The sequence below is a fragment of the Lutra lutra genome, chromosome 1 (genome assembly GCF_902655055.1).
Source record: "Lutra lutra chromosome 1, mLutLut1.2, whole genome shotgun sequence".
Classification (NCBI taxonomy): Eukaryota; Metazoa; Chordata; class Mammalia; order Carnivora; family Mustelidae; genus Lutra; species Lutra lutra.
Genome location: NC_062278.1, coordinates 116,638,630 through 116,665,697, shown reverse-complemented (window position 1 = coordinate 116,665,697; position 27,068 = coordinate 116,638,630). Strand labels below are relative to the sequence as shown.

General features: G+C 39.8%; 1 protein-coding gene across 2 annotated transcripts in view; it reads left to right on the top strand.

Annotated features, from left to right (window-relative positions):
- The first annotated feature begins 613 nt into the window (after nt 1-613).
- The window catches only part of ATP13A4 (ATPase 13A4), a 140,198-nt gene continuing 113,743 nt past the window's right edge, over nt 614-27,068 (top strand). For both annotated transcript variants that reach the window (XM_047733203.1, XM_047733209.1), the window contains exon 1: nt 614-762. In XM_047733203.1, the coding sequence (XP_047589159.1) occupies nt 697-762 (66 nt within the window). In that variant the 5' untranslated portion in view covers nt 614-696. The remainder of the gene's footprint in view (nt 763-27,068) is intronic.

Sequence of the window (27,068 nt, the reverse complement as noted above, 5' to 3'; positions counted from 1 at the left end):
TAGTTTGATCACACCTTTGTTCTCTATGTTTTTCCCAAAGTGAACTTAATTCCACATACACGTTAAGTAGAATGCTTTTTGCATACGCAAAGAAATGTGGCCACAAATAACTTTGGAAGGGGATTAGTCATTAACTTGTACCTTTTGTAAGCAAAATGAATGAGGATACTATTAAAAGCTGGTGGATTGGGGCTTTCATTAATCAAATAAAATCTGCAGCTCTGTTAGCCCTCCCCACCCCCAATTCCTTAGCCTCTGTGAATAAAAAAGCAGTGACCTGGGAGTTCTTGAGCCAGCTCCCCCACTCCTTGGAAAGGTCCTGCCAACTCCCCATTGTCCTGTTGGATTTGCAGTCAGATGTCTTATGCTGGCAGGCACTGGGCAGGCAATGAGTTCTTTCCCTGGAAGTTGGGCACAAAAAGACCGGCATGGGAGCAGCCTGTTTTGGGACAGCTGCCCTGAGACAATGCAGTAAGCAACGCAGAAATTCCTCAGAGCTGAGGGTGACTCGTGGGAGGAGTCCAGTCTGCTAAGTATTGTCATTTGCGGAGAGTAGGTGTGTGTGTTCAAGAAGGAGTCTTAACCTGGAGGATCATTAACTCTTTCGGCCAGCTGGAGAGCTGCGGTGGCTCGGCAAGTTGGTCCCGAAGGCTCCTGCTCAGGAAGTCCAGGGAGGAGCAGTGGAATCACTTTTTCATGGGGGACCACTTTGAGAAGGGCCAGCAGCACACTCTACTCAATGAAGGTGAAGAGAATGAGATGGTAAGATTCTAGCCACACTCCCCTCTTCCCATTCCCATTTCCTAAGCCTCCAGTGCTGTCCCCCTGCCACACACACACACACACACACACACACACACACACATCACGCGTGTGTGCGCGGGTACGCACACTCTCAGACATGCTGACATGCTTCTCTGCAATTTGATTCTGGTATTACGTGAGAAAAGGTAGCGTCCAAGAAATCTCTCTGTCCTGTAAGTATAATCTCTAACAGCAGAAATTTGCTAGGCGGAACACATTGTATTCATTTTATCAAGAAGGGAGAGAAGCACAATGCCAATTTATGATGCCTTTTTGAGCCTCACGAGTCCTGCAAGTTCTGTTCAGAACTTAAATAATTTCAGCAAACCCCTAATGTTGGGAGCAGTGCATTCCTTGATAGGAAGAAGCAGAATAGCCACTGTAAGGTAGGAGTGCAGCTGAGTCTCTGACTGTCCTCTCTTCTCACATATCTGTGTTCGCAAACAATGTTGGCTGGGGAAAACGTAAAATATTAGCAATTATCAGCCTATACGCTTTTATGTTTACTTCTCAAATTTTGCTCATAGGTCTCTCGTTATGGAGATTTTTTACAGACAACTTTTGGTAGTTCATGGTCTCTTTTATTTTAGATGTGCTCTCTTCTGGGGAACTATAGGAAAGTCAGAGATGATTCTTATGTTCTTGCTGAATTTAAAGCTGTATTTCTCATTTAAAATGTAATCAAGAGAGAGTTAGAAATGCATACTTTTGGTTAATAAGGCCTTTCTGTTAATTGAGTAAGTATAGTCTTTTATGCCAGTAATGGTGTAATTAAAATGCAATACTCCCATTCTATAATAGCATTTTATCTTCCTGGAATTAATAATGAAATAACAAACCCAAAAGATATTTATTTAAATTTTATCCTGGTTAATTGTGTTAGCCCTGACTATTAAATTCTTTGTTCCTGAACTGGTCTTTCAAGTTTAATCTGCTTACCTGTTCCTATAGCAACAACATTTTTTGGACCTTCAAGAGTAGATCCCTTGTGCTATCAAAGCTGAAAAAATTTTAAGGGAATAGAAAGCACCCGAATGGATATGGGCTTCTTAACCATCTCCTTACTTCTTTCAGATTGGACTGCTGAATGACCATTCTCTTTAGGTCCTACACAAACATCACTAGAAATGACTTTCTAATGCTCTGTTGGCTATCATCCTTGTTTCTCCAAAATGTTTTCTTTGGAGAGTCAATATTCTGTTATTCTCTATATTAAGTTGAAAACTTGACCCTCATCTGGAATGCTCTTCACCAGAAGGCAGGGGCTCCTCCCTCACATCTTCAGATGGAAACACACCCACTCTCTTCTCATATACTCATTTCTGCTCTTTGACAATTTGCCACTCAATAGTCATTAAGAATCATCCACTTGCTAGCAGACATTCCTAGTGCCAGGGAAATGACTCCTTCCCTAGCCTACACACTGCAGTGCGCCGATTTTGTTCAGACTTCATCTTCATAATGGCACCGCCCAGTGCGTCAGGGTGTCCATATCATGTTGTGGGCAGCTGGAAGTCCAGTTAGGAGAGGGCCTTTGGTATGGAAAAGGGGCTCTGTGCTTTCTGGCCCAGAGTCATTTGGCCAGCGGTCTCAGAGGAGGTGAGGCCATTAGTATGCAGTCTTGAGCACTCCATCTTGTTCCGCCTGGAGAAACCTGGCCACCTGCCTGTTGCTGTGTCTGACTCTCTCCCTTTGTAACTCACTACTCCATTCCCCATGCCCCCCCTCACCTAGAGTTGTAAACTTCCAAAATTCTGAAGATCTCTTTTTATTTGTTTGGTTTTGTTGGAGTACAATTGACATACAAGGTCATGTTAGCTTCAGGTGTACAGGATACTGATTTGACAATTCTCTGCATTATGAAATGCTCACCACAATAAGTGTGGTTACCATCTGTCACCAGATGAGGTTATTACAATATTCGTGACTATATTCCCTGTGCTGTACCTTTCATCCCTCTATAACTGGAAGCTTGTACGTCTTTGTCTCCTTCACCTATTTGTCCATTCCCTCAGCGCTCTCTTCTTTGGCAACCACCAGTTTGTTCTCTGTGTTTATGAGCCTGTTTTTGTTTGTTTGCTTGTTTTATTTTGTTTTTTAGATTCCACATATGAGTGAAGTCATATGGTATTTGTCTTTCTCTGTCTGACTTCACTTAGCATAATACCTTCTGGGTCCATCCATGGCGTTGTAAACGTGAAGATCTCACAAAAATTATCAAGATTTGGGGCGCCTGGGTGGCTCAGCGGGTTAAGCCGCTGCCTTCGGCTCAGGTCATGATCTCAGGGTCCTGGGATCGAGCCCCGCATCGGGCTCTCTGCTCAGAAGCCTGCTTCTTCCTCTCTCTCTGCCTGCCTCTCTGCCTGCTTGTGATCTCTCTCTGTCAAATGAATAAATAAAATCTTTAAAAAAAATTATCAAGATAGCTTCAAGATAATCCATGTATTTTTACAGTGAGTTTTCATTTACCAAGTATTTTCTTGGCCGTTAGCTATTTTGGTTTTTACTATATACTTTGTGAGATACATGCTATGATTCCCACTTTAAGGATGAAGAAATTGATGCACTGGGAATTTGTCTAAGGTGGCATCAGCCAGTAAGTCCAGGGGCTGAGGCCCCACATTAATTAAGTTGGCACCTCTTTTGTCTCTGGACCTAAATATAGCCCAGTGATCCCTTTTTCAGTCCTTCCCCAGGACATTGTACTGTTAACAGAACACACTTTTTCTCTTAAGATAACAAAGCTTAAGAGAATGTCTGATCTTAGATTCCCCAAGATCTGTTTTGTTATATATAATTTGTAGACTTGTATTTCCTGAATAAGTCTGTCTCCTCTCACTTAAATTTTAATCCCTTTTAGAAAGCCAAGAAATTGTCTAGAAATGTGTCACATCAAAGTGTTTATAGTTTCTTGCTTTATAATATACACTATTTGGACCTTTGCAGAAGACATTCCTCTAATAATAGAAATCACTTCAAATTTCAAGAAAAAATAACATTCTAGAGTGTAGCCCTCCTGTCAAATGAAGAACAGGAATGTTTCCAGGCCTAAAGATGCCTGGGACTGTCTTCCATTCTAGAACAAAAGAAAGAGGAATTAAAGAGCAACTCTAGGTGATATGAAAGTAATAATCTTAAGTGCAAAGTAAGACAGGAGTCAAGAGAAGAAAGAATTTATTTGAAATTTAACAAAGAAGAAAACGGGAGAAAGTAACCTTCAGAGCAGGTTCACCCAGATGACTTCCTCATAGCCTCAAAGAGCAAACTGTTTCCTAGCCAGTGCTTCAAGTGGACCAGCGGCCCCGCTCTCACTGGCCTTAGGCTAGTCACCTGCTGCTTTACCCTGTTTCCAAATCTGTCCAATAGGAGTGGTCCTTCCTACTCCACCTGCCTCACAGGGCTTTTATGAGGATCAGCTGAAATAATCTATGGGCAAGTGTTTGAGAAATACAAAATCTTAGGTGAGTATAAGCTGCTATTATCTAAATGAAGATAGGAAGTGTCAGGGCTTCAGAAATTAACCAGTTGAATGACTACTAACCCCAAAGTGAGGTCATCTAAGTAACCATAAGTAAGGACTGTATACTTTTATTCATTCACAAGCTACAGAGACCATTTATAAATGGAGAGGAGCGAGCTACCTCATACCCAGCCCTGTACTGCTTACTTTGGGAAAACCACAACTCTCCATGGAACTAAGTTTCATTATTTGTAGAAAGGGAGTATCAGACCTCCTGGGAGCTTGAATTCCTTTGAAATTCTGTGGGTACTCATTTATGTTTTGAAGTGCCTTAGAAATACTAAGTGCTTGGGTGTCTGGTTGGCTCAGTCGGTTAAGCGGATGCCTTCGCTCAGGTCATGATCCCACGGTCCTGGGCTTGAGTCTGGCATCTGACTCCCTGCTCAGTGGGGAGTCTGCTTCTCCTCTCTCCCTTTGCTCTCTCTGTCAAATAAGCAAATAAACAAAATATTTTAAATAAAGAAATACAAGGGCTTATTTCCTTATACTATGACTTAACAAAGTGGTTAATTGATTAATATTGTGGTTTAATTGTTTAGAACATTGCTCACGGTTGTTCCTCATTATACCATTATGAAATCATACTCCTTTTGGGGAAGTGTTTTGTTTTTATTCTAGTAAGACTTGTTTTTAAAAGTAATTGTTCTCTGATTTTTTTTCTTTCCTAGTTTCTAGTGAATAAGAAAACAAACCTCTTGATTCTTCTGATTATAAAGATAACATGTTTACTATAAAAATATTGAAATGACATATAAGGATCTAAAAAATGAAGTAAATATGATTCGTAAATCTTCCACTCAGACATGATCAGTATTGTTGACCTTTCTTCTAAAGACTTATAAAAGATGAATCCACAAAATTCATCTAACTCATCTAACATACGAAACTTTATAATTTTTTACTACATTTTAATATTCTCTATACCGTTGTGTTTATTTACATCTGTGTATTTGTATCATGGAAATGCTACATAGTGGTGTGCTACTGTTCAGCTCTTTCTACTCCATATTCAGTAGCCCGAAATGAGTAATGTTGGGAGTATTTATGCGATAGAAATCAGCAATGCTACACAGGACTTGCGTCTTGCCTCACCTGAAGGCCAGTTGTTAAATATTTACCAGCATACTACTGAACATCTCATTTCTTTAAGACTTCCCTCCTCCCCCGATACATGTCTAATATAGGAAGCATGTTGTATTTGAATATCATCCATTTATTTGTACTACGGATCATGCCAAAACACAATAAAACCAGTCATAATCTATTCGAAAAAGCATGCATACACATATTCATAAATATATTCTTTGAACAAAAAAATGGAGTCATTCCATCTATATATTTTTTAAGCTGTCCTTTTCATTACACCTGAAAATATATCATGGCTATATTTTTCTTCTGAGAATTGTAGCTCCACGTAACTATTTTAACATTTAAGTTGTATTTGGATGAACTATGTTATATTAAGCAAATCTCTCATGTTGCTCACTTAAGTTAATTCTAAATTTTTTGGCTGTGATGGACAATTTGCACATGTAATTTCACATACTTGTCAGATTTTTTTCCCTTAGGATAAAGTCCCAAAAATAGCATTGATGCATAAAAGGGGATGTGTGTTTTAAATTTTGATTGATACATAATGCTAAATTGCCTTTCAGAAGATTGTGCTTGTACTAATTTACACTCTGACAAGCAATCTTTTTAAAGAATACTTACCTTTTCTACCATACTTGTCAATGTTGAGCACTATCAATCTTTTCAACTTGGGCTCACCTGCTATGTGAAAATGATACTTTGTGGCTCTATTATTTCTGCATTTCTTTGATTTGAAATTGAGCACATCTCTATATGTTTATTGGTATTTATTTATTTATTTTTTTTTACTAGGCTCTCTCAATGTTATCACTCTTGTTGGGTCAAGTAGTAGAGTGGTTAAGTAAAACCTGTTGAATTGGGAAAAGTGAGAGAAACTCTCTTTGAACTTCCATGTTGTTTCTGAGAACAGGAAGAAGTTAGTACTGCGGGGAGTGCATAATAAGGCAGCAGGGTGGTGTGTGGTCTTTGCCACACTGGAAACCCGATCGTGCCTTCAGCATGAGCAAGGGACATCTGTCCTCCCCAATTACTTGGCTCACTTTCATAACTGATGTTTGTCTTTTCTTCTCTAACACCGGGAAGCAGAAGCACCTCCCCCCACCTCAATAGCTACTTATTTATTATGCTCCATGAGCACCTCCGAGTTGGTTGCCCATGTTAACTAGTAAACCCACAGATCTCATAGTGGGGGAATTGTGCTCAGACTGAGACATTTTGTCAGTTGAAATGTTCAGGAAGCTGGGCTACTGGCCAAGTCTAGTGTCTTTATTCTTGATTCACTGCTGCAGAACTCCCATCAAGTCAACTCATCTTTGATATAAGCTCTTGAGGAGTAAGATTTAATTGCTTCTTGAGGACAGGGACCCTGCTTAGCTCACCTTTCTGTGGCTTCTCCCTTCCCTTTCTCACTATTCCCAGAATTGAGCATAGTAGTGCTTGGCACAAACAGTCAGGGCATATTATATAGCACAATTCCAAGCTCCATTAACCTGCAGTTTTGCATTCTGAGAAGAATAGGGAGGCAGCAGGGCTTAAAGGGAAAAACAGTTTGAATAATCAAAAAAGAAACTTAGGAAATTTTGTGTTATTTATTTGGAATGGCCAGTCATTTTGCGAATTTATCAATCGACTCCTCTTTCCCCCAAGCAAAAACAAAGCTTATTCTTCAGAGTTAATTAGCCATACTACACTATTTTTGTATGAGATGCTTTATGCTATCCTTTCATCCGTTCATGTATAAATTCAACAAATATTTACCAAAAGCTTGCTCTGTGCCAGGACTTCTCTGTGCTAACCAAGGAGGATTTTGAGTGAATAGCAAAAAGCTTTTGTTTTTAAGGAGTTCACAGTCGAGCAGGCAGAGCTGAGTACATAATTTGTGGGGCCTAGTGCAAAATGAAAATGAGTTGTCCTTTGTTCAACAATTATTAAGAATTTCAGGATGGCTCTAGCGGAGCTTTAAAACAAGTTCAGGGCACTTTCGAGAGCAGGGCCCTGTGGGATTCCACAGACACGTGGCCATGTAGCTGACCCTACAAGTGGAGGAACCAGGGGTACAAATGCAATGAGACTGATGAAACAGGTGCCAATGTGGAAGTAATGAACACAGAGCTGTGGGGGCACAGAAGAAGGAGCAGCACAGCCAAGGGGGGAGAGGGCACTTAATTTCCTTGGAGGAGTAGCTGAGGGCCCAAACATGAAAAACTTTGTAAAACACCCTCACGAGTGCACATTTTATCCTTTCCAATAACTACTAAACACTGGTCAACAACAAAAAAAAACTGTACTAGGATCAAGTTGGGGAGTATATAAACAAGAGATTCATCATGCTATGGCAGCCTTGACATAGAGGATGCAGTGTAGAGAAGGGATTTGAAAGATACTTGGAAATTAGAATTGAAAAGACTTCACAATCCATAGACCGTGGGGTAAGAGAGAAGAGGTGAACAGGATCCTAATTGAGTAGGATTAAGGATATCTTTAAGGTTCCTAATCTGTACAATGGAAGAAGATGACACAAGCTCTGAATCCCACAGGTAAAATTAGTAAATTAAATTAAAATTAATAAAATTGCCACAGGTTGGCAATGGAAATAGAGATTGTGTAGCAGATACCTAGACGGTGATTGATACGGACTGGAAAGTTTATATATAGTAATGTATTTGATTGTCTCAGAAACCCTAAGAGAAATGATCATCTCTCTCCTGCACATGTAGGAACTGAGGTGTAGAAAGGTTAAGTAATATGACTAAGTTCCTTTGACTAAGTATATGGAAGGCTATGGCTTAAGACCCCAGTTTAAATACATAAGTTTACTGTCTCTCTGTCTCTCTCTTTTTTAAGGATTTATTTATTTTAGATGGGAGGGGCAGAGGGAGAAAGAGAGAGAGGGAGAAAGAGAGAGAGAGAGAGAGGACTCCCTGCTGAGAGTGAGCAGGACATGGCTGATCCTACAACTCCAGGATCCTGACCTGAGCCAAAATCGAGAGTTTGTCACTTAATTGACTGAGCCACCCACGCACCCTTGTTTACTGCCTCTTACTTTTGCCAAATTCTGGATGCACTCCTTTAGTTGTTAATGGTGGCAAAAATGGCAGGGCATAATTGTAAGAGACACATTAGGAGACTGGAGACCAGCATTGTTTTCTTGGCTCTGCCATTATTTATCCTTATGGCCTTAAAGCAAATCATGTTCATATCTCTTTTGCTTTGTCTCATTTATAAGGTGGAAATAATAATACTTTACTAGTTTGAACCAGGGACCAATGCAGGTGTTTTATTGAGGTCCTTTCCAATACACACAATGTTGTGATTTCAAAAGTTTTAAAACAGGTGGGTAAAATCGCTATGAAATGTCTTAAGAAATTTAAGTGACAGTTTTGATTTTTTTCAAAGCCCTATGAGTTTTTAGTCAAGGAAAGGAGAACATGTCTGGAGATATCAAGTGAGAACTAGAAATTTATGGAAGTTGTAATGTGAATTACTTATGGATAAAGAGTGAATCCATTGGTAAATGATTAACCAGTGCTGAACCCTATAGGGTCTTCAGGCCTACAGAAGACATAGAGCACAGGAACTTGACTTTCATAACCATTAGTGCACTGTTGATGTGTCCAGAGGAGATTCATTCCTGGGTGCCATTTTCAAGTCTTTGTCGCTATTTTAAAGCTTTGTGAAGACTAACCAGAGTGGGATCACCTACCTCCATGGCCTGTAGCTATTTCTGGATGCCTGTCAAGTAAACCTCAGTGAAACCAGAGCCTGGGTTGAGATGGAAGGCGGCTCAGAACACTGTCTCCTCAACTCTGTCCTCAGCCTAAGGCTACTCTTCTGGACAATGAGCACAGCTAGGCCCTAGATGCCCCCTCAGAAATCAGAACAGAGAGGAGGCCCAGTGTGCTGCATACTTTCCAGAGAAATATGTCCCTCAGGCTAGGACACTTTCTGATTTTGGTGGTTGCACACACACAGCTTTGGCTGGGACTTCAAGATTTCAGCATTTACAGAATCTATTAGCATCTTGGAGCCATGGATGGAGGATTTTGAAGCTCTGGTACTTGAGTCTCAGAATCAGTAGAGATGATACTGTGAGATCAATGATTTGAGGCCAGTTCAAAAACAAAAGAATCTAAAAAACGAGTTTGGCTAGATAAATGGTAACTTTTACTTGCCTTTTTTTTTTTTAAGATTTTATTTTTTATTTATTTGACAGACAGAGATCACAAGTAGGCAGAGCAGCAGGCAGAGAGAGAGGAAGGGAAGCAAGCTCCCCACTGAACAGAGAACCCCATATGGGGCTCAATCCCAGAGCCCTGGGATCATGACCTGAGCTGAAGGCAGAGGCTTTAACCCACTAAACCACCCAGGCGCCCCTTACTTGCTTTTTAATGGAAAAATAAGGTCAATTTTTATGGCACACATTTACCTGCAATTATGCCCTCTTTCAACTTGGAATCATCAAGCAAAGTAAGGATCTTTAGCTTGGAGACCAAGCCATCCTGTGTAGGATTTTCCTTTAGTCAATTTCAGCAGTCAATTACTTACATGCCATTTTCTCTGCTTACCCAAATGTGGTCTGCTTGTTTTCCCAGAACACATTATGGACTTTCTCTTTCATGTCTCCACCTTGATACCTGGCCATCTGAGTCCTGCCCATTTACCAGAACCCATCTCAAACCTGATTCCTTTCCTTAAAGCCATCAGGGAGACCCTATGTCACACTCCACTTTCTTGTTTGGAGTAGATTTGAATGCCTATCTTGGCAATTTTCACTAGGTTTTATAGTAGAGTCATGTGTTAATCCTTCTCCCTCTACTGTTTGTGAGTTGTTATCAGCAGAGACAGGGTCTTATGTCATGTCTATATCTTATATACAACACTGAAGTTACTGAAGATGTTTCTGATAAGGTCATCTTGTAATGTTCGTGCACATCTTAACAAGAGTTTTTATCTTCTTTATGGACTCTTGAGTGGTCAATGCCAATTTTACAAAATGATACACTGAGAAATTATATAATTTGTCCAAATCTGGAAACTAAGAAGGAGCAAACACAGATCTGGCACCCCCCATGCAGCTGGACTCCAAAGCTCCTACTCTGACTGCCTTAGGTCTTTGACATGGCCTTGCGCTAGCTACTACTACCACCACCACTGCTATTACTACTATTACTGATGCCACCACCCCACCACTACTCCTACCATCACTACTACCACTACTGTGACCACTTCAACAATTGCAAAATAAGCCAAGACCATATTAGTTTAGCAGCTATTTTATACTTTGGACTCATTTGCAGCTTGTGAGAGATAAAACCTCCAGGTCTGTTTTTACAAAACTCACAGATCTCTGATCTTGGGCATAGAAGGAAAGAGGGTGCAGGTGCTAGAACCAGAACAGCCATCAGTGTGTGCCTGCATTACTGAAGTGGTCTCTCTCCATGCTCTTGCTCCTTCCCCTGCGGTGGCCTCCTTGACTTGTCACTCAGGGCTAAGCTTCTAGTAAGGGTAGAGAGGGTTGTCTGTTGCCCTCATTCTACTTAGTCTTGGGAAGTCTCTTTGTGTCTGGGCTTGGAGGAGTGGGAGTGGAGTTTTATTAATATTCCTGTTCAGCCTCCGTATGGCAGCTACCTCTGTCTTTTATCTGAATTTGGCTTCAGGTAGGAGTTTCCTGCCCTCCGCTAGCAGTTACCTGGGCTTGATTTTATAGAATCTTGACTTCAGGATGGCAAGCTGTAGAAGATATTTGCTTCTATTCTTCATCCAGCATAAATTGATTTTTGCTTTCATCCTGGTAGAGGATTTCCTATTTAGAAGTAATGGACCTGTGTTGATTGGGCCATGATGGTTTCATTTTCAAACTCTACGTGAGACCCTCTGGTGACCGAGGATATTACATAGCGTCAGGTACTATACCAGTGGGGGAAAAGTTGCCCTTCTTTCAAGAGCCTCAGGAAAATACTCATTTTGTTTTCTAACTGGCTTTGATTAGATCATCTCTCCGTACCCCCTGCCCCCTTTTTAAAGATTTTATTTATTTGACAGAGAGAGAGAGAGAGAGCGTGAGTGAGCACAGGTGAGATCATGACCTGAGCTGAAGGCAGATGTTTAGCTGACTGAGCCACCCAAGCACCCCAAACATCTCCCTTTTCAAACTTAGTGTGACCAGAAGAATACCAAGCTGTTGGTTACATGTCCACATCTGGAGTTAGGATCAAAGTTAGTTCCACATGAAGAACGGCTGACGGTGAGGAAATGGCTGGTGTGACAGAAAAACGTGAGTGAGATAAATGGAGATTGAGTGGTCTCAACAAAAAATATAAATGGATAAACAGAATCTCCAACCTGATAGTCAATAAATAGTAGTTGAATCGAACTAAGCAGATCACGTTTAAAGTGGTCAGGTCCCCCACATGCTTTTTTTGCTAGAGAGAATATACAATTTAGAGTTTTCCTACTGGTATTTTAGATATCTGTGAAGAAGTAGAAAAGGGCCTTTAAGACATACGTATTTATTTTTCAGATGTTAAAAGTGAAACATATTCAGTGACTAAAATGAGCATAATACAGAGGCGCCTGGTGGCTCAGTCAGTTAAGCGGCCAACTCTTTGATTTTTTTTTTTTAAATTTTATTTATGACAGAGAGATAACAAGTAGAGAGGCAGACGCAGAGAGAGGGGGAAACAGGCTCCCTGCTGAGCAGAGAACCTGATGCGGGGCTCGATCCCAGGACCCTGAGATCATGACCTGAGGCGAAGACAGGCTCTCAACCCACTGAGCCACCCAGGTGCCCCCAACTCTTTGATTTTGAGGCAGGTAATGATCTCAGGGTCCTGGGATCAAGCCTCTGGTGAGGCTCTCTGCTCAGTGGCTAGTCTGCTTTGGGTTTCTCTCTCTCTCTCTCTCTGTCCCTCCCCTGCCTCTTGTGTGTGTGCACACGTGTGTGCTCTGGCTCTGTCAAATCAATCAATCAATCTTAAAAAAAAAAAAAAAAGAATGTGCTCAACGCAGATGTAAAAGAAGGATCACAATGATTCCATCACCCAAGGCAAATGTCTTTAGTATTTTATCTGGTATATTTCACTTCTAGTCTTTTTCGTTTGTGCCTCACCTTTTTTCAATTAAGTTTGAAATTGTGCTGTATACTTTCATGTTGTCTCTCTTCACTTAATATTATTAAGTATATTTTTCTTCATATTATTAAAATACTTAATAAACATTATTTTAATGCCTATATAACATTTAGTAATTACCCTATTCTTTTATTCAAAGATTGTTTTCTATTTGCTACTACAATGAATATTGCAGCAAACATCTCTGTATACAAGTCTTTTTTCTGTGTTTTGCAAAAGTTAGAAGGATTGCCTTTTTTTTTAAGACTGAGAGTCTTTCTCAGTGGCCTAAAATCATACCATTTGGAGGTGCGCACATTCTTTCAAAATCCCTCTCAGCAGTAGAGATCTAGGCTAATAAGGAATTGCCAGGATGGGATCTGCCTCTGAAAGGCTGTGTTTGCCATTGTCTGTACCAGAGAACTATGAGGAGAGAGTGTTTACCAGGAAGTTGTGAAGCTCCTATTACTTAGCAGCTTTGCAGGCAGAAAGCAACATGTGCATATAAAGGGTCAGTTCTGACCATAGCAGATTACGAGGGTCCAGTAACAAACTGCAGGGCCTTCATATTTCATTCCAGAAAATATCCCGTGTAGCTTCCTCCTGCTGTTTCTATTGTAGAGGGGATAAGTAAAGGCTAGAATTCCTATTATTTTGGTAGCAAATTCTATCCCCTGTGGTCACAGAGTATCTGTCTTTTAATAAAGTCCTGATTGTGGGGGACTTTAACCTTATGGGGAGAAAAATCTAATCATCTTCCTTCTGAACTTTTATACAAGCTCCCAGAACAGGAAAACAATTTTATTTCTGGGTGTTAACATTACTGAAATAATTGCCTACAGAGTATCCCAACTAAAAAATAGCCAAATTGGGGCACCTGGGTGGCTCAGTGGGTTAAGCTTCTGCTTTCGGCTCAGGTCATGATCCCAGGGTCCTGGGATTGAGCCCTGCATCGGGCTGTCTGCTCAGCAGGGAGTCTGCCTCCCACTCCCCCCCTTCCTACTGCTCTGCCTACTTGTGATTTCTCTCTCTATCAAATAGAAAAATACAATCTTTAATAAAATAAAATAAAATAAAAAACATCCAAATAATATACAAATAAAAGTGGAATATTTCATTTCCCCAAGGGAGGATATGCTTTCCTATTTAATTTTTAATGACTTATTGATCAACTATTCACTGCTGTATCTCTAGTGCTTAGAAAAATTATAAATACACAATATATATTTTGGGGATAAATGAATGAATGATGGATGAATATAGCTAGTTATAGTTATATTCTAAAACTGTATGAAATAGCATACAGATCTAAAGGTAAATAAGGATTAGAATTCAGAAAAGTAGAGGATTGGTTTACCATACTTCATTTCACCTATTCCATAGAAACAACTTTCCAGCAACTCAGACTTATCTTTCTCCCGCTCATTGCCTTGCCCCTTGAAACTTTCCTTAAATGCCCTCAGAAAAGGAAACTTAGCATGAGGCAGGTCATTTCCTTGTGAGACAGAATGACTATTATAAAGACTCCTCCTATGCTGAACCGAAATATGGTTCTGTTAACCTGAATTCATTAGTTCTACTTCTTTTGCCTTTTGGGGTCACCTGTCAAAAATCAACTCCCTTTTCTCAGGAATTTAAAAATTGTTCCTACATGTCCCCAATCTTCATGCCTCCTGGCATCTCTTCTTCAGTCTAAACACATTCAGTTTCTTCAACCACTCTTCATGTGGCATAGTTACCATGAACTACTACATCGATGACTTACTATGTCCCGGGCCATTGCTAAGCACTTCCATGTGATACGTTATTCACAGTAACCTCATTGGGTAGATACTATCACCACAGGTAAAAGACCACATGTTTCCATTGTTTCTCTGTGGCAGGGTCCACCAACTTTGACTGTGGGTGATATCTGGCTCACTGACTTCTCTGAAAATAAAATTTTGTTGGAGAACATCTTTTTGCATTTGTTTACAGATTGTCTCTGGCTGCTGTCGTACGTCGATGGCAGAACTGAATGGTTGTTAGAGAAACCATGTGGATCGCAAAGCTGAAAATATTTTCTGTCTGGCACTTGACAAAAAAGTTTGCTGACTGGGGCTCCTGGGTGGCTCATAGGGTTGAGCCTCTGCCTTCGACTCAGGTCACGATCTCAGGGACCTGGGATCGAGCCCCGCGTCAGGCTCTCTGCTCATTGGGGAGCGTTCTTCTCTCTCTCTCTGCCTGCCTCTGCCTACTTGTGATCTCTGTCAAATAAATAAATAAAGTCTTTAAAAAAAAAAAGTTTGCTGATCCTACTCTTTTCCTTCTGATCTTACTTAAAAAAAAAACCCTTTTCTTTATTGTCCAAATTTTGCATCCACCAGCGATGGTTTAGGAGAGCTCTGGAAAGTCTTGGACTGGGTGTGTTTAAGGATTTGAATGGCTGTCAGCATGGTCAGTAGATATTTACAAATTACTGTGGTGGAAATTGCCCTGTTTGAAAGCCTGGGTTCTTTCTAATCTGGTTCTTTCTAATTCTTCCATTAACCATTCATTTTGTGTGAGGAGTTTCCCCTTGCTGGGCCTCTGTTTTTTTTTTTTTTTTCCCCATCTCTAAATAGATTTAGATCTGTAGGATCTGTCTGATGTAGTTACACACTTACCTTCATTTGGTTGTCCAGACCCTTACTTACCAGCATGAACATTGGTGTCCAGATGTACAATTGCTTCATCTGTTGGAAATAGTAGAGCCATGTATAACCAAGAGCCAGTGGATCCGTAGATTCCCCAGATCATGGAATTTCAGATAGAGAAAATCACTCAAAGATAATCTAGTCTAACACATTCATTTTTTTAAAGTTTTTGTAAAGACAATCATAGATTCACATCCATTTGCAAGAAATAATACACAGAGATTCTGTGTATGTTTTTCCCATTTTTCTCCATTGGTAGTATCTTGTAAAACTGTAATAGAATATCACAATCAGGGAATTCACACTGATAGGTCAAAATACACAATATTTCCATCATTACAAGTATTCTTTGTTTTGCCTTTTTAGAGTCCTATCATTTTTTCCCCATCCATCTCTACTCCTTAAGTCCTGCAACTACTATTCTGCTTTCTGTTTCTCATTTCAAGAATGTTATATAAATAACATCATACATTATGTGAACTTCGAGATTGACTTTTTTTACCCAGTGTAATTCCCTGGAGATTCATCTAAGTTGTGTGTATCAGTAGTTCATTCCTTTTTATTGCTGAGTAGTTATCCATAACATTTCATGGTGCCATGTTTTTTTTATTTTTAAAAGATATGATTTATTTATTTGACAGATAGAGCACAAGTAGGCAGAGCAGCAGGCAGAGGGAGAGGGAGAAGCAGGCTCTCTGCTGAGCAGGGAGGCCGATTTGGGACTCTATCCCAGGTCCCTGGGATCATGACCTGAGCCAAAGGTAGTTGCTTAACTGACTGAGCCACTCAGGTGCCCTGATTTATTTAAACCATTCATCCATTGAAAGACACTGTAGTTGTTTCCAGTATTTGGATATTATGAATAAAATTGCAGTGAACATTTGTGAATAGGTTTTTATGTGAACATAGGTTTTTATTTTTCTGGGATAAATGCTCAGGAGAACAATTGCTGGGTTGTATGGTAGTTACATGTTCAGCTTTTAAGAAAACTACCAAATTGATTTTCAGTGTGGTTGTACTATTTACATTCCCATTGGCAATTATGAGTGATCCTGACTCGCCAAATCCTCACCAGCACTTGCTATTTTCACTATTTTTTATCTTAACCATTTGGATCATTTATCTCTAACCATTCTCTATATAGCTGTAGAACGATATCTCATTATGGTTTCAATTTGAATTTTCTTAATAGCTAATGATTTTGAATATATTTTTGTGTGCTTATTTGCCATGTGCATTTTCATGTCTTTTTTCAATTACCTGATTGAATTGTTTGGTATTTTACTGTTGAGATTTGAGTGTTCTTTATGTATTCTAGATAGTAGTTCTTTATCAAATATGTGGTTTGCAATATGTTTGTAATGTGGATGTCCAATTTCTCCAGCACTATTTGTTGAAAAGACTATTTTTTTCTTTGTTGAATTGCTTTTGCACATTTGTCAAAAATCAATTGGGCAGAGTTATATAGGTCTATTTCTTGGTTTTTATTGTGTTCCATTGATCTATGTGCCAGTGCTACACAGTCTTGATTAAGGAAGCATATAATAATTCCTGAAACCGGGTAGACTTGTTGCTTCCACTTCCTTCTCTTTTTTTTTTCAAAATTGTTTTAGCTGATATAGTTCATTTGCTTTCCATGTAAACTTTAGAATAACCTCGTTTATATCTACCAAAAATCTTACTGAGATTTTAATAGGAATTGTGTAAAAACTATATATTAAATTTGGGAGAGTTGAAATCTTTGTTAAGTTTTCCATACCATGATTGTGGTGTATCTCTCTGTTTATTTAGAATCTTATTTGATTTCTCTTAGAACATTTTATAGTTTTCAAAATGAAAGTCCTATTGTGTTTTGTTAGATTTACACCTAAGTATTTCATTTTTTGAGAGATTGTAAATGGTCTTGTTTTTCAAATTTTGGTATTCAATGTTTATTACTAGGTTATAGAAATACAATTAATTGATTTTTATATGTTTATCTTGCATCTTATGACCATGATTAACTAACTTATTAGTTCTAGGAGAGGGTTTTTTTTTTTTTTATAGAGTCCTTAGGATTTTCTATATAAAAATATATCACATGCAAATAGGAACAGTTTTAAATTTGTATGCTGTTTGTTTCTTTTTCTTATGTTGAATAAAAGCAGTAAGAGTAGACATCCTCATCTTGTTCCTAATCTCACTGGGAAAATATTCACTATTTCATCATTAAATATAATGCTACCTATATGTTTTAAAAAAATGCTCTTTATCAAGTTGAAGAAGTTCGTTTCATTCCTGGTTCCCTAAGAATTTTTATCATGAATGAGTGTGAAATTTTGTCAAAAGTTTTTTTCTGTGTCAATTGATAAGATCATGTGATTTTTGAATTAAAAAATATTTTTTTCGGGACGCCTGGGTGGCTCAGTTGGTTAAGCGGCTGCCTTCAGCTCAGGTCATGATCCCAGCGTCCTGGGATCAAGTCCCACATCGGGCTTCTTGCTCAGCGGGGAGCCTGCTTCTCCCTCTGCCTCTGCCTACCACTCTGTCTGCCTGTGCTCATTCATGCTCGCTCCCTCTCTCTCTCTCTCTTTCTAACAAATAAATAAATAAAATCTTTAAAAAATATTTTTTTCGTCTGTTAACATGGTGGATTACATAGATTGATTTTTGAGTGTTAAAGTAGCTTCCTATCCTTGGAATAAATCTTACTTAGTAATGGTTTATAATTCTTTTACTTTTATTTGTTAATATTTTGTTGAAGATTTTTGCTTCTATATTCCTGAAGAAGATTGGTCTATAGCTCCTTTATTTTTTCCCCCTTCTTTCCTTCCTTCCTTCCTTCCTTCCCTCCCTCCCTCCCTCCCTCATTTATTAAACACTTAATATGTGTGATTCCTTGAGCAAGCTATTAGTTATACAGTGAGGTGGTAGAGAAGGATAGACTTCAATGGGCTAGTGCTCTGACAGCAGAATATAGAAGTTTCTGTGAGAACACAGAAGAAGCTACAGCCAATTCCTGGATTACTTCAGTGGGAAAGTGCCAATTGAAAAGAGTCTAGATGCATGAATAGGAGTTTACCAGCAAGCCCAGTTAGGGTGAAGGACATTCCAAGTGAAGGAAACACAATGTACAAAGGTACTGAGATGTAAAGGAACAAAGCACATTCCATTCAGAGAACTGAATGTAGCTTGGCAAAGCTGGTGTGCAGGTGTATGTGTGTGTGGTGGAGTGGGACTGGAAGAACAGAGAGTTGAAGCTGAAAAGATAGTTTGGGGAAGATTAGTAAGAACTCTGCATGACATTCTAAAGGGATTTAAGGGTTTTAAGTAGGTAACCAACCATACTGGTTTGCCTGGACTTTCTGGGCATTGGTACTAGAGGTCACATCCTGAGAAATCCTTCAGTGTTGGACAAACTGGAATGGTTGGTCCCTCTAATAAGGAATTGAAATCAGATGTCTGCTTTAGAAAGGTAACTCTGTAGCAATGTGGACAACCATGTAGAGAGAAGTGAAACTGGGACATGAAGCCTTTTGCAGTGATTCTAGCGTGAGCACGGGTTGATCTAATAAGGCAGGAGTATCAGGGATGGAGAAGAAGAGACCAATTTGAGAAATATCTGGGGGACAGGATGACTAGACCATGGGACTAATTAGATGTTGAGGGAGAAGGAGAAAACTATTAAAGGGAATTCATAGATTTCTGAGTTGTACAACTGGGTGTGTAGTGATGGTGGTGGTGGTGGTGTAGTGATGGTGGTACAACTGGATGTAGTGATGCTAATGCAGGGAGAGAGGAGTGTGTGGTTAATGAGTTTGATTTTAAACTTACGATTAATTCTGCCTGAGGAGGCATCATAGAAGGAGTTTTATATGAATGGTGTTTTTAAAGAATGCTAGGGTTTTTTTCCTTTTGGGAGAGGGACCAATGAGGTTGGGCAGGCATTTGCAAAACAAAAAAACTCCAAAAAGCCTGCTTGAATTAGGGTATACGGGTGAATAAGAAAAGACATTTCTAGGAATGGTGATAGTTATAGGATATACTCTGTTTAGGTGCAGTTTTGCCTGATATGGCTCTGATTAGACTGAGGGAAATAAGGAAAGACAAAGGCATTGTTTTGCTATAAATACAGGACAAGGCAAGACTACCCAACTCGTGTGCCATGGATGGCACTGGGGTGCTAGATAGGGATTACAGAGGTTCTTACAGAAATGTTGATATTGATCTCCTCTAGTTATAGGTGTCCTCATCTATTTATGTGATGTGCACTGTGCAAATATTGTCATTTTACTGTGGGTGCCATTATATGGAAAAGATGTGTAAGCACTGTGCTGGGGAAGTCCCTTCTTTTGTTGGGTTTAGTGTTAAACTTAAATTGATCAAAAAATACACCTCAGTTTTTATTAGAATGCAAAATAACAAAGCAAAAATTAAGTTTTCATTTCTTTCTGTCTCATATATCTTATTTTTTCCTAGCTTTATTGAGATGTAATTACGTGTAACATTGTGTAAGATTAAGGTGTACAATGTAATGATTTGATATACATAGATATTGTGAAATGATTATGTTCTTTATAAACAAAAACTTCAGGATTTTTTTTCACCATTCCCTTGTGGGACAAAAGTTATTATTTCTTAAAAAAAATGTGTACCCATTAAAATAAAAGTAGCTGAAAACTGGTCATTTGTCTGCTGTCTTTGAAATAAGTGGGAATGTAGCTATGAGTATTTGAACTCTTACAGAATGACTGGCCCTTTAATAAGTCATTATTGTGAAATAGGGGAAGAGCTTGATTAAAAAAGAACCAGCTGGGGCACCTGGGTGGCTCAGTAGGTTAAAGCCTCTGCCTTCAGCTCAGGTCATGATCCCAGAGTCCTGGGATCGAGCCCCATAACGGGCTCTCTGCTCAGTGGGGAGTCTGCTTCCCTCCCACCCCCCTGCCTGCCTCTTTGCCTACTTGTAATCTCTGTCTCTGTCAAATAAATAGAATCTTTAAAAAAAAAAAAAGAACCAGCAAAAGTACACCGATGTTCATAAAGGGTGTGTGACATTTCCTCTTTTTTATTATAAAATGTATTCTTATATATCTATATAAAAGTGCACAAATATTTTTGTAGAAATCAATGGATAATTATAAAGTGAACATTTATTAACTGTTGTCCAGGTTAAGAGATAGAATAATGCCTAAGTAGTTTGGAAAAACCAGTTGTAGGGGACATTAATGTGATGATGTTGTGAAATCTGAATATGGTTTGGGTATGTGTTGGGATAAAAACTCACTGACTTGGGAAAAAAGGAGGCCAGTGAATGAAAAGCACACTGTAAAAAAAACATGTACAGTATGATTTCCTTTTGGTAAAAGAAACAACATATATGCAGGAAGTTGTTAATTGTGGTTAATCTCTGGGTTGTAGGAATGTCAAGTTTTTATTTGTATTTTTATCTTCTTATCTTTAAAGTGCGTATGTCTTGCTTCTGTAATAACAAAAACATAACATCCCCCAGATGATGTCGTAAATATTTGGCCCAGCATTAAATGCCCTGAATTACCTTGTATCAGTTGGATGTGTCATCCCAGGATGTTTGAAAAATGTAGAAATTCTGGTCCCCCTTATACCACACTCTTCTCCCAAACACGTTCCATTCTTGCCAAGTTACTCATTTCGCTATTACCTACCCTAATTTTATCTTTTGCCACATCTGTTCATTTGCTTGAAATTCTTCAGGAGATTAGGAGGTTCCTCTTCCACCTGCCGCAACGAGAATCAGGCATCACAGCCTGATGGTGACACGAGAAACTGAACAGTGAGAAACCTGTGCCCAAGGCTGTGCTCAATTCTGAATGCCAGTTGTGGAAATGAATCAAGTTGTCTTGTCACACTGGGGAGTTCTGACGCTCCATTGATGAATACAGCACAGTGGATGGGGAGTCACCCTGTGGCATGGTAGCTCCCATTCTCAGGGTCAAGCATGGGGCTTCCTGCATGTCGTATGCTCCCTCTTCCAGAGAGCTGTCTGATAGCTCCCCAGCAGGTGGTCTGCACACGCCTGTTGGCACCACTTTGCACAAATGGTGCAACAGAAACCATCCGAAGCTTGAACGAGGGTCACATGGGTGGCTTTGAAGTAAAAGCAGACATCTCCCTGGAAGGGATTTATGATGGATACCTCAGGAGACTGCAAGCTGTCACACAGCTGGTGTTAGGAAAGTTCTTATTACAATAATTACAGGTATCAAAATTTAGAGAGATTCAAGAGATCAACCCTCTTTCTGACAGATGGAGAAATGGAGGCCCAGACAGGGGAAAGGATTGTTTCATTGGACCACAGTTCAGACTCGAACCCCATCTCCAAACCAGTATTTTTTTCCCCCTACACTAGTGGTTGCAAAATTGTGGGGTATGACTCTTTTTTTAAACATTTAGTTTAATTTAATTTAATTTTTTTGTGTGTTCCAAAATTCATTGTTTATGCACCACACCCAGTCCTCCATGCAATACATGCCTTTTTAATTTTTATTTATTTATTTTAAGATTTTATTTTTTATTTATTTGACAGAGAGATCACAAGTAGGCAGAGAGGCAGGCAGAGAGAGAAGGCGAAGCAGGCCCCCACTGAGCAGAGAGCCCCACGCGGGGCTTGATCCCAGGGTCCTGGGATCATGACCTGAGCCAAAGACAGAGGCTCCAACCCACTGAGCCACCCAGGCGCCCCAATACATGCCTTTTTAAATACCTACCACCGGACTCAACTAACCCCCTACCCCTCCTCCCCTCCAAAACCCTCAGTTTGTTTCTCAGAGTCCATAGTCTCTCATGGTTTGTCTCCCCCTCCGATTTCCCCCAACTCATGGGGTATGACTCTTGATAACTGTTAATGTTATTACTTTGGGTTCAAGGCCATGCATGCCCAACAGACACTGGTAGAACCTTTGGAAGCAAAAGTAGAATTCAGTCATTTGAGAGTGTGTGGCAGTTTTTGAAATGGCATATAAATGTGCAAAAAACACATACAGCCAATTTAATAATAATTCAAAACCTGTATAGTCATTGCCTGAGTCAGAAGAGAGAACACTGCTAGCAGTACGGAGGTTCTCCTGGGGCCTGCCCTAAATATGACCCATCTCTGCTGTCTGTCCCCCCTCCATGCGGAAGTGACTTCTCACCTGGCTTGTATAATTATAATTTTCTTGCCTTTAAAAATATTTTTCTAATTATGTATGCATACCATAACAATATTTTTGAGGTTTCTGTGATTGAAATCAAACTGATTATATATTCTTTTGTGTTTTGCTGCTTTTGCTTATTAGATTGGTAAGATGTACATTACTACACAAAATTGTAGTTTATTTTCATTGTGTCAGAATATATCACTGTAAGATTACACTTTCTAAAAAGTCAGTTCTATTTTGATGGACTTTTGGATTGTTATCAGCTTTGAATTTTTCTTGTTTGTGTTCCTGGTACCCAGATACACAGGTTTCTGTAGAGAAGATACAAGTAGAACAGTTGAATTGCACAATGTGTGTGTCTTTACTTCACTGTGTAATGCCAAAGTGCTTTCCAAAGTGGTTTTGACAATTTATCTCACCAGCAATGCTCAGAGAGGATTCCTCATTCTAAGAACAGGTGGTGACCATTGTTATAGCGCATGCTTTCAACTCACTTCCCACACTGTGGAAACGATTTCCCACCTTCTCAATGAGAGAGCTTGGTAATATAGTGCTTTTCAAAATGATTTTTATCTACCCAGGCCCTGTTTAGGCGTAAACTTGTAATGGAAATCAGTATACTTATATTGATTTTATGTTGTTTGAACAGGTAGAAATGGAGTTGTTCTGGTTGAAAGGGCAGTGTTTGGTGTGTGTGTGTGTGTGTGTGTGTGTGCTAAGTGGGAGGGAGTTTAGAGTACACCTGGACCCCAACCTAATGTCTGGCACATGATGTAATTATTAGTAGAGTTGTCTTAAATGGAACGGCCTTCCACAGGAAATAGAGTTTGCTTCATTGGAGGTGTGGGAGTTTCACATTATGAGAGAAATACAGGATTGGGTCATCTCTGATCTTTCCCTCTCTCAGAGTTCATGACAGCATACTTCTCCTTCTTTCATTTTCTAAAATCGTATGATAAGTAACAAGTAATCATACCTGGGGAGAAAGACAAATAATAATACTTAGGGATATAATTTATTGTTGGGATAAATTCTCTATTGGTCAAAGAGTAGGGGGCTGACTTTGGAAGGAGATCATTGCTTTTCCTCTGCTCTCTCTCTCTCTCTCTCTGTGTTTTTATCTGAGAGTTGTCTTAAGATCTCAGCTTTCTGAGTGCTTGGTGGCTCAGCTGTGAAGCATCCGACTCTTGGTTTCAGCTTAGGTCATGATCTCATGGGTCATGAGATTGAGCCCTGTGTTGAGCTCTGTGCTCAGCAGGGAGTCTGCTTGAAGATTCTTTCCCTTTGCCCCTCTTCCCACTCTCACTATCTCTCTCAAATAAATAAATAAATAAATAAATCTTAGAAAAAGTCTCAGCTTTCTTCTCTGAAGAATGATGTTTGGCGGAATGTTTGCTATGATTCACCAGGTGCTAATAGTCAATGATTACCATTTTTGTCCTCTCTGTTTACCAGTCTAAAAATATTCCAATCTAAGGAATTATCATATAATTGGAGCCATTGGTGCACTCAACTCAAACAGTATCTGTGGGCCTGTTGTGTGCTGGGAACTGTTCTACTCTGTGCCAGGATCCAGCAATGAACAAGAGAAACCAAAGCTCTGCTCTTGTGGAACTTACATGCTAGGAACAGATCACAAAGAAATAAACAAAAATATCAGAAAGAGATAAGGGCTTGTAGAGGTTTAAAATAGGATGATGTGCTAAAAAGTCATTGGGTGGCCTCTTGAGACCCTGTGGTCAAGGAAGCTGAGATCTCAATGATAAGGAGGGGCCAGACTTGTCAGGGCATCCCTCAGGGTTTAATAACCAACCTTAAGTCTAATTTCCCTCATGATAACAGCAGCCTATATTTGAATAATGCTTCTACCACTGTTATTCAGTTCATTGTCATAACACTTTTGTGAACAATGGTGTTCTTAACTTTTAGATGGGGTACTGACTTCCGGATGATACAATTAGTAAGTGGCAAAACAAAAACAGTCTTGAACCCAAGTGTTTGGTCTTTAAATGTGGCCTTTTCCCCCTCCCTGCCCAGTCTTGGGTCTTTATCCTGTTCGGTGAGTAGACTGCCCAGACAAGCCAGTAGTCCCGCATACTGACCTGTCTGTGCTTTGTTTTACGTCACTCAGACATCATTAGAAGAGAAGTTTTCATTTTAGCACCACACAAGAACCTAGAAAATGCCTCTTGCCCAAGATTGCCAGACCAGAAGATTAGGATGTTGCTGGCAGAAACCACCATCTGCTTGCTGGGTGGAGTCCCTCTTGCCTATTTCTTCTCCCTTCGCAGTTTGAGCTTGTGAAAACCTGTTTAAGGGAAACCTAAGAACTTGTCTGGGCAGCACCTACACTAGCTCAGATGTGAGCAATTAATAAGAGTTCAAGCCGTGTCCCCCATGACACCTGTCAGACAAGGATGTCAGAGAGCTGAGGACAAAATGTCTTCAGGAGAGGCAGGCTGGAGTGGGGAAGGAAACAGTTTTAAGTAAGAAGGACCTGTCTCTGTTATCTAGCAGCAGGGTGAGTAAGGGTATATTCTTGAACTTCTTTGAACCCTACCTTCCTTATTTCTTGCCCATGGCTGATATTAATGTCCTTATAGAGTTGTGAGGGTTAAATCAGAATGTGACAAAAAATAAATATTTAGGGTGACAAGGACATACTAGAATTTTTTTTTACATGAACTGATTTTTCATGAGCTTCAGCCAAGCTAGATGGACAATTATTCACAGGGCAGGGTATTAGCACGCTGTCTGCCACTGATGGGTGGGGCAGTGTGTTTTTCAGCCTTCCAACTGGTGTGACAAAGAGGAGTTTCCATAGCCCAGGCTGGCAGCATTCTGAGCAAAGAAGAAACCGTGCTTAGTCAAAGGACACTGAAGTCCCACACATATCTCTTCTTCCTGTTCCTTTAGTCGGACTTCTGCCCAGCTAGGAAGACCATAGGCAGTGACCTCTCCCCTCTGACTTCACCCGAGGACACCAAGTTTGAGGGAAGCCACGAGAGGTCCACTTGCTGGGTGTAGAGGGGGAAAGATGGAAGTGTAAATTTTAAGGATTCAGCAACGTTTGGCCACTGGCTACCTGCAGGAGAATACACATCCTTGAATCCCAAAGGACCTCCCAAAAGTGCAGTAATTGGTCTGACATGACTGGGTTAATTGTAACACCACAGTATGCTGACCTTCTACCTTAAAATGACATTTTGTCCTGAAATACACTTCCATGTTTTCAGACTCCACACCTTTGCTGTGGGCTAGTTCCTCCTGATTGGAGTGACTTTTCTTCTACCCTCCTTTCCTCACTGTTGAAATTCCAAACCTCTCCAAGTCCACCTCCATGAACAATGCTCCTGGAAAGCACTTCCTAATTATCACCTCAGTTGGACATCCTCATCTCTTTGAACCTAATAGCATTTTTCTCCTAGTGTTTTTCAGATAACACTCAATATTTTCTGCCCAGAATAATATTTTAATTAATTAATTACTAATTCATTTAATTCATTATCTCCCTTGTCAGCTCCTGGAGGGTGGGAAACTTATCTCTAGCAGACCTACTTTATCCATGGCCTTAGACAGAGTGGGCAATTTGAGTCGAACTTCAGGAAAGGCACCTGAAGACTTTATGCTGGGAGGTAAACATTTTTATGATGAGTTCCTCAATTCTGGGGCCTGACACCTGACACAGGTGTCATTCCATTGTTTCCCATAGTAATTGTGTGATGTAAGGCTATAGCAAGAGAACCAGGAGTCAATGGCCAGAGAGAGGACATTCCAAGTTAGGAATGAGAAAGAAGTGAGAATCCAGCGCTGGATATGAAATTAAGTGACATTCCAACTATTTGTCATGGGATAGTGAATGGTGGCCAGGTCACCAGACTCCTTAGGATCCCCTCAAGGCACAAGTTTGCCATGAGTTAATGGATGTCAACATTGTTAATGGAAAATGGTACTCAGCTGTTAAGGAGTGATATATTTCTTTATTTCTAAAGTCATTTTTTAGTTGGAGTAGTGATATTCTTTATCCATTTCTAAAATAATTTTTTTGTAGATATTAGTATAATTAGTATACTATACTGGGAAATTATTATAGTTCACTCACAGGCATTGTGAACACACCTTTTGGTCCAGAGCAGAAGCCTGGGAAGCAGATGTCCAAATCAGTTTGTTCTTTGCAGTCCAGGCTCTTGTTTTGCTTCTGTTGATGGTAAGGAGTTTGTGAGACTCAGTCTTACCTTTAGCATCTTCTCAGCTTCTAGAGACAGACAATAAGGAGGAAGAAAAAGAAAAATGAAAGTGCTCGTCTAAGAAACCTAGCCTTAAAGATGAACTTGAGTGTAATGCAAATACATTTCCTAATGACCAAAGTAGAGCAGTATCTCAAAGTTGTTTGTGTTTCATTTTCCCCATACCTTGGAATGACTTATTTTAGAGAGAATCCAAGAAATAGATAAGTTAAACTAGGGCTAGAAACAAGAAGAGTAATGGTTCATTACCTTACCTTCCTCCCTCCCTTCCTTCCTTCCTTCCTTCCTTCCTTCCTTCCTTCCTTCCTTCTTTCCTTCCTTCCTTCTCTCCTTTCTTTCTTCCTCCCTTCCCTCTTTCCTTTAGTACAGTCACTTACTGATTTATTCATCCATTCAGCACATATCTGCTGAATACCTACTACGTGCAGATAATGTGCCAGGTGCTAATTAAACACATTGGAGGAAAC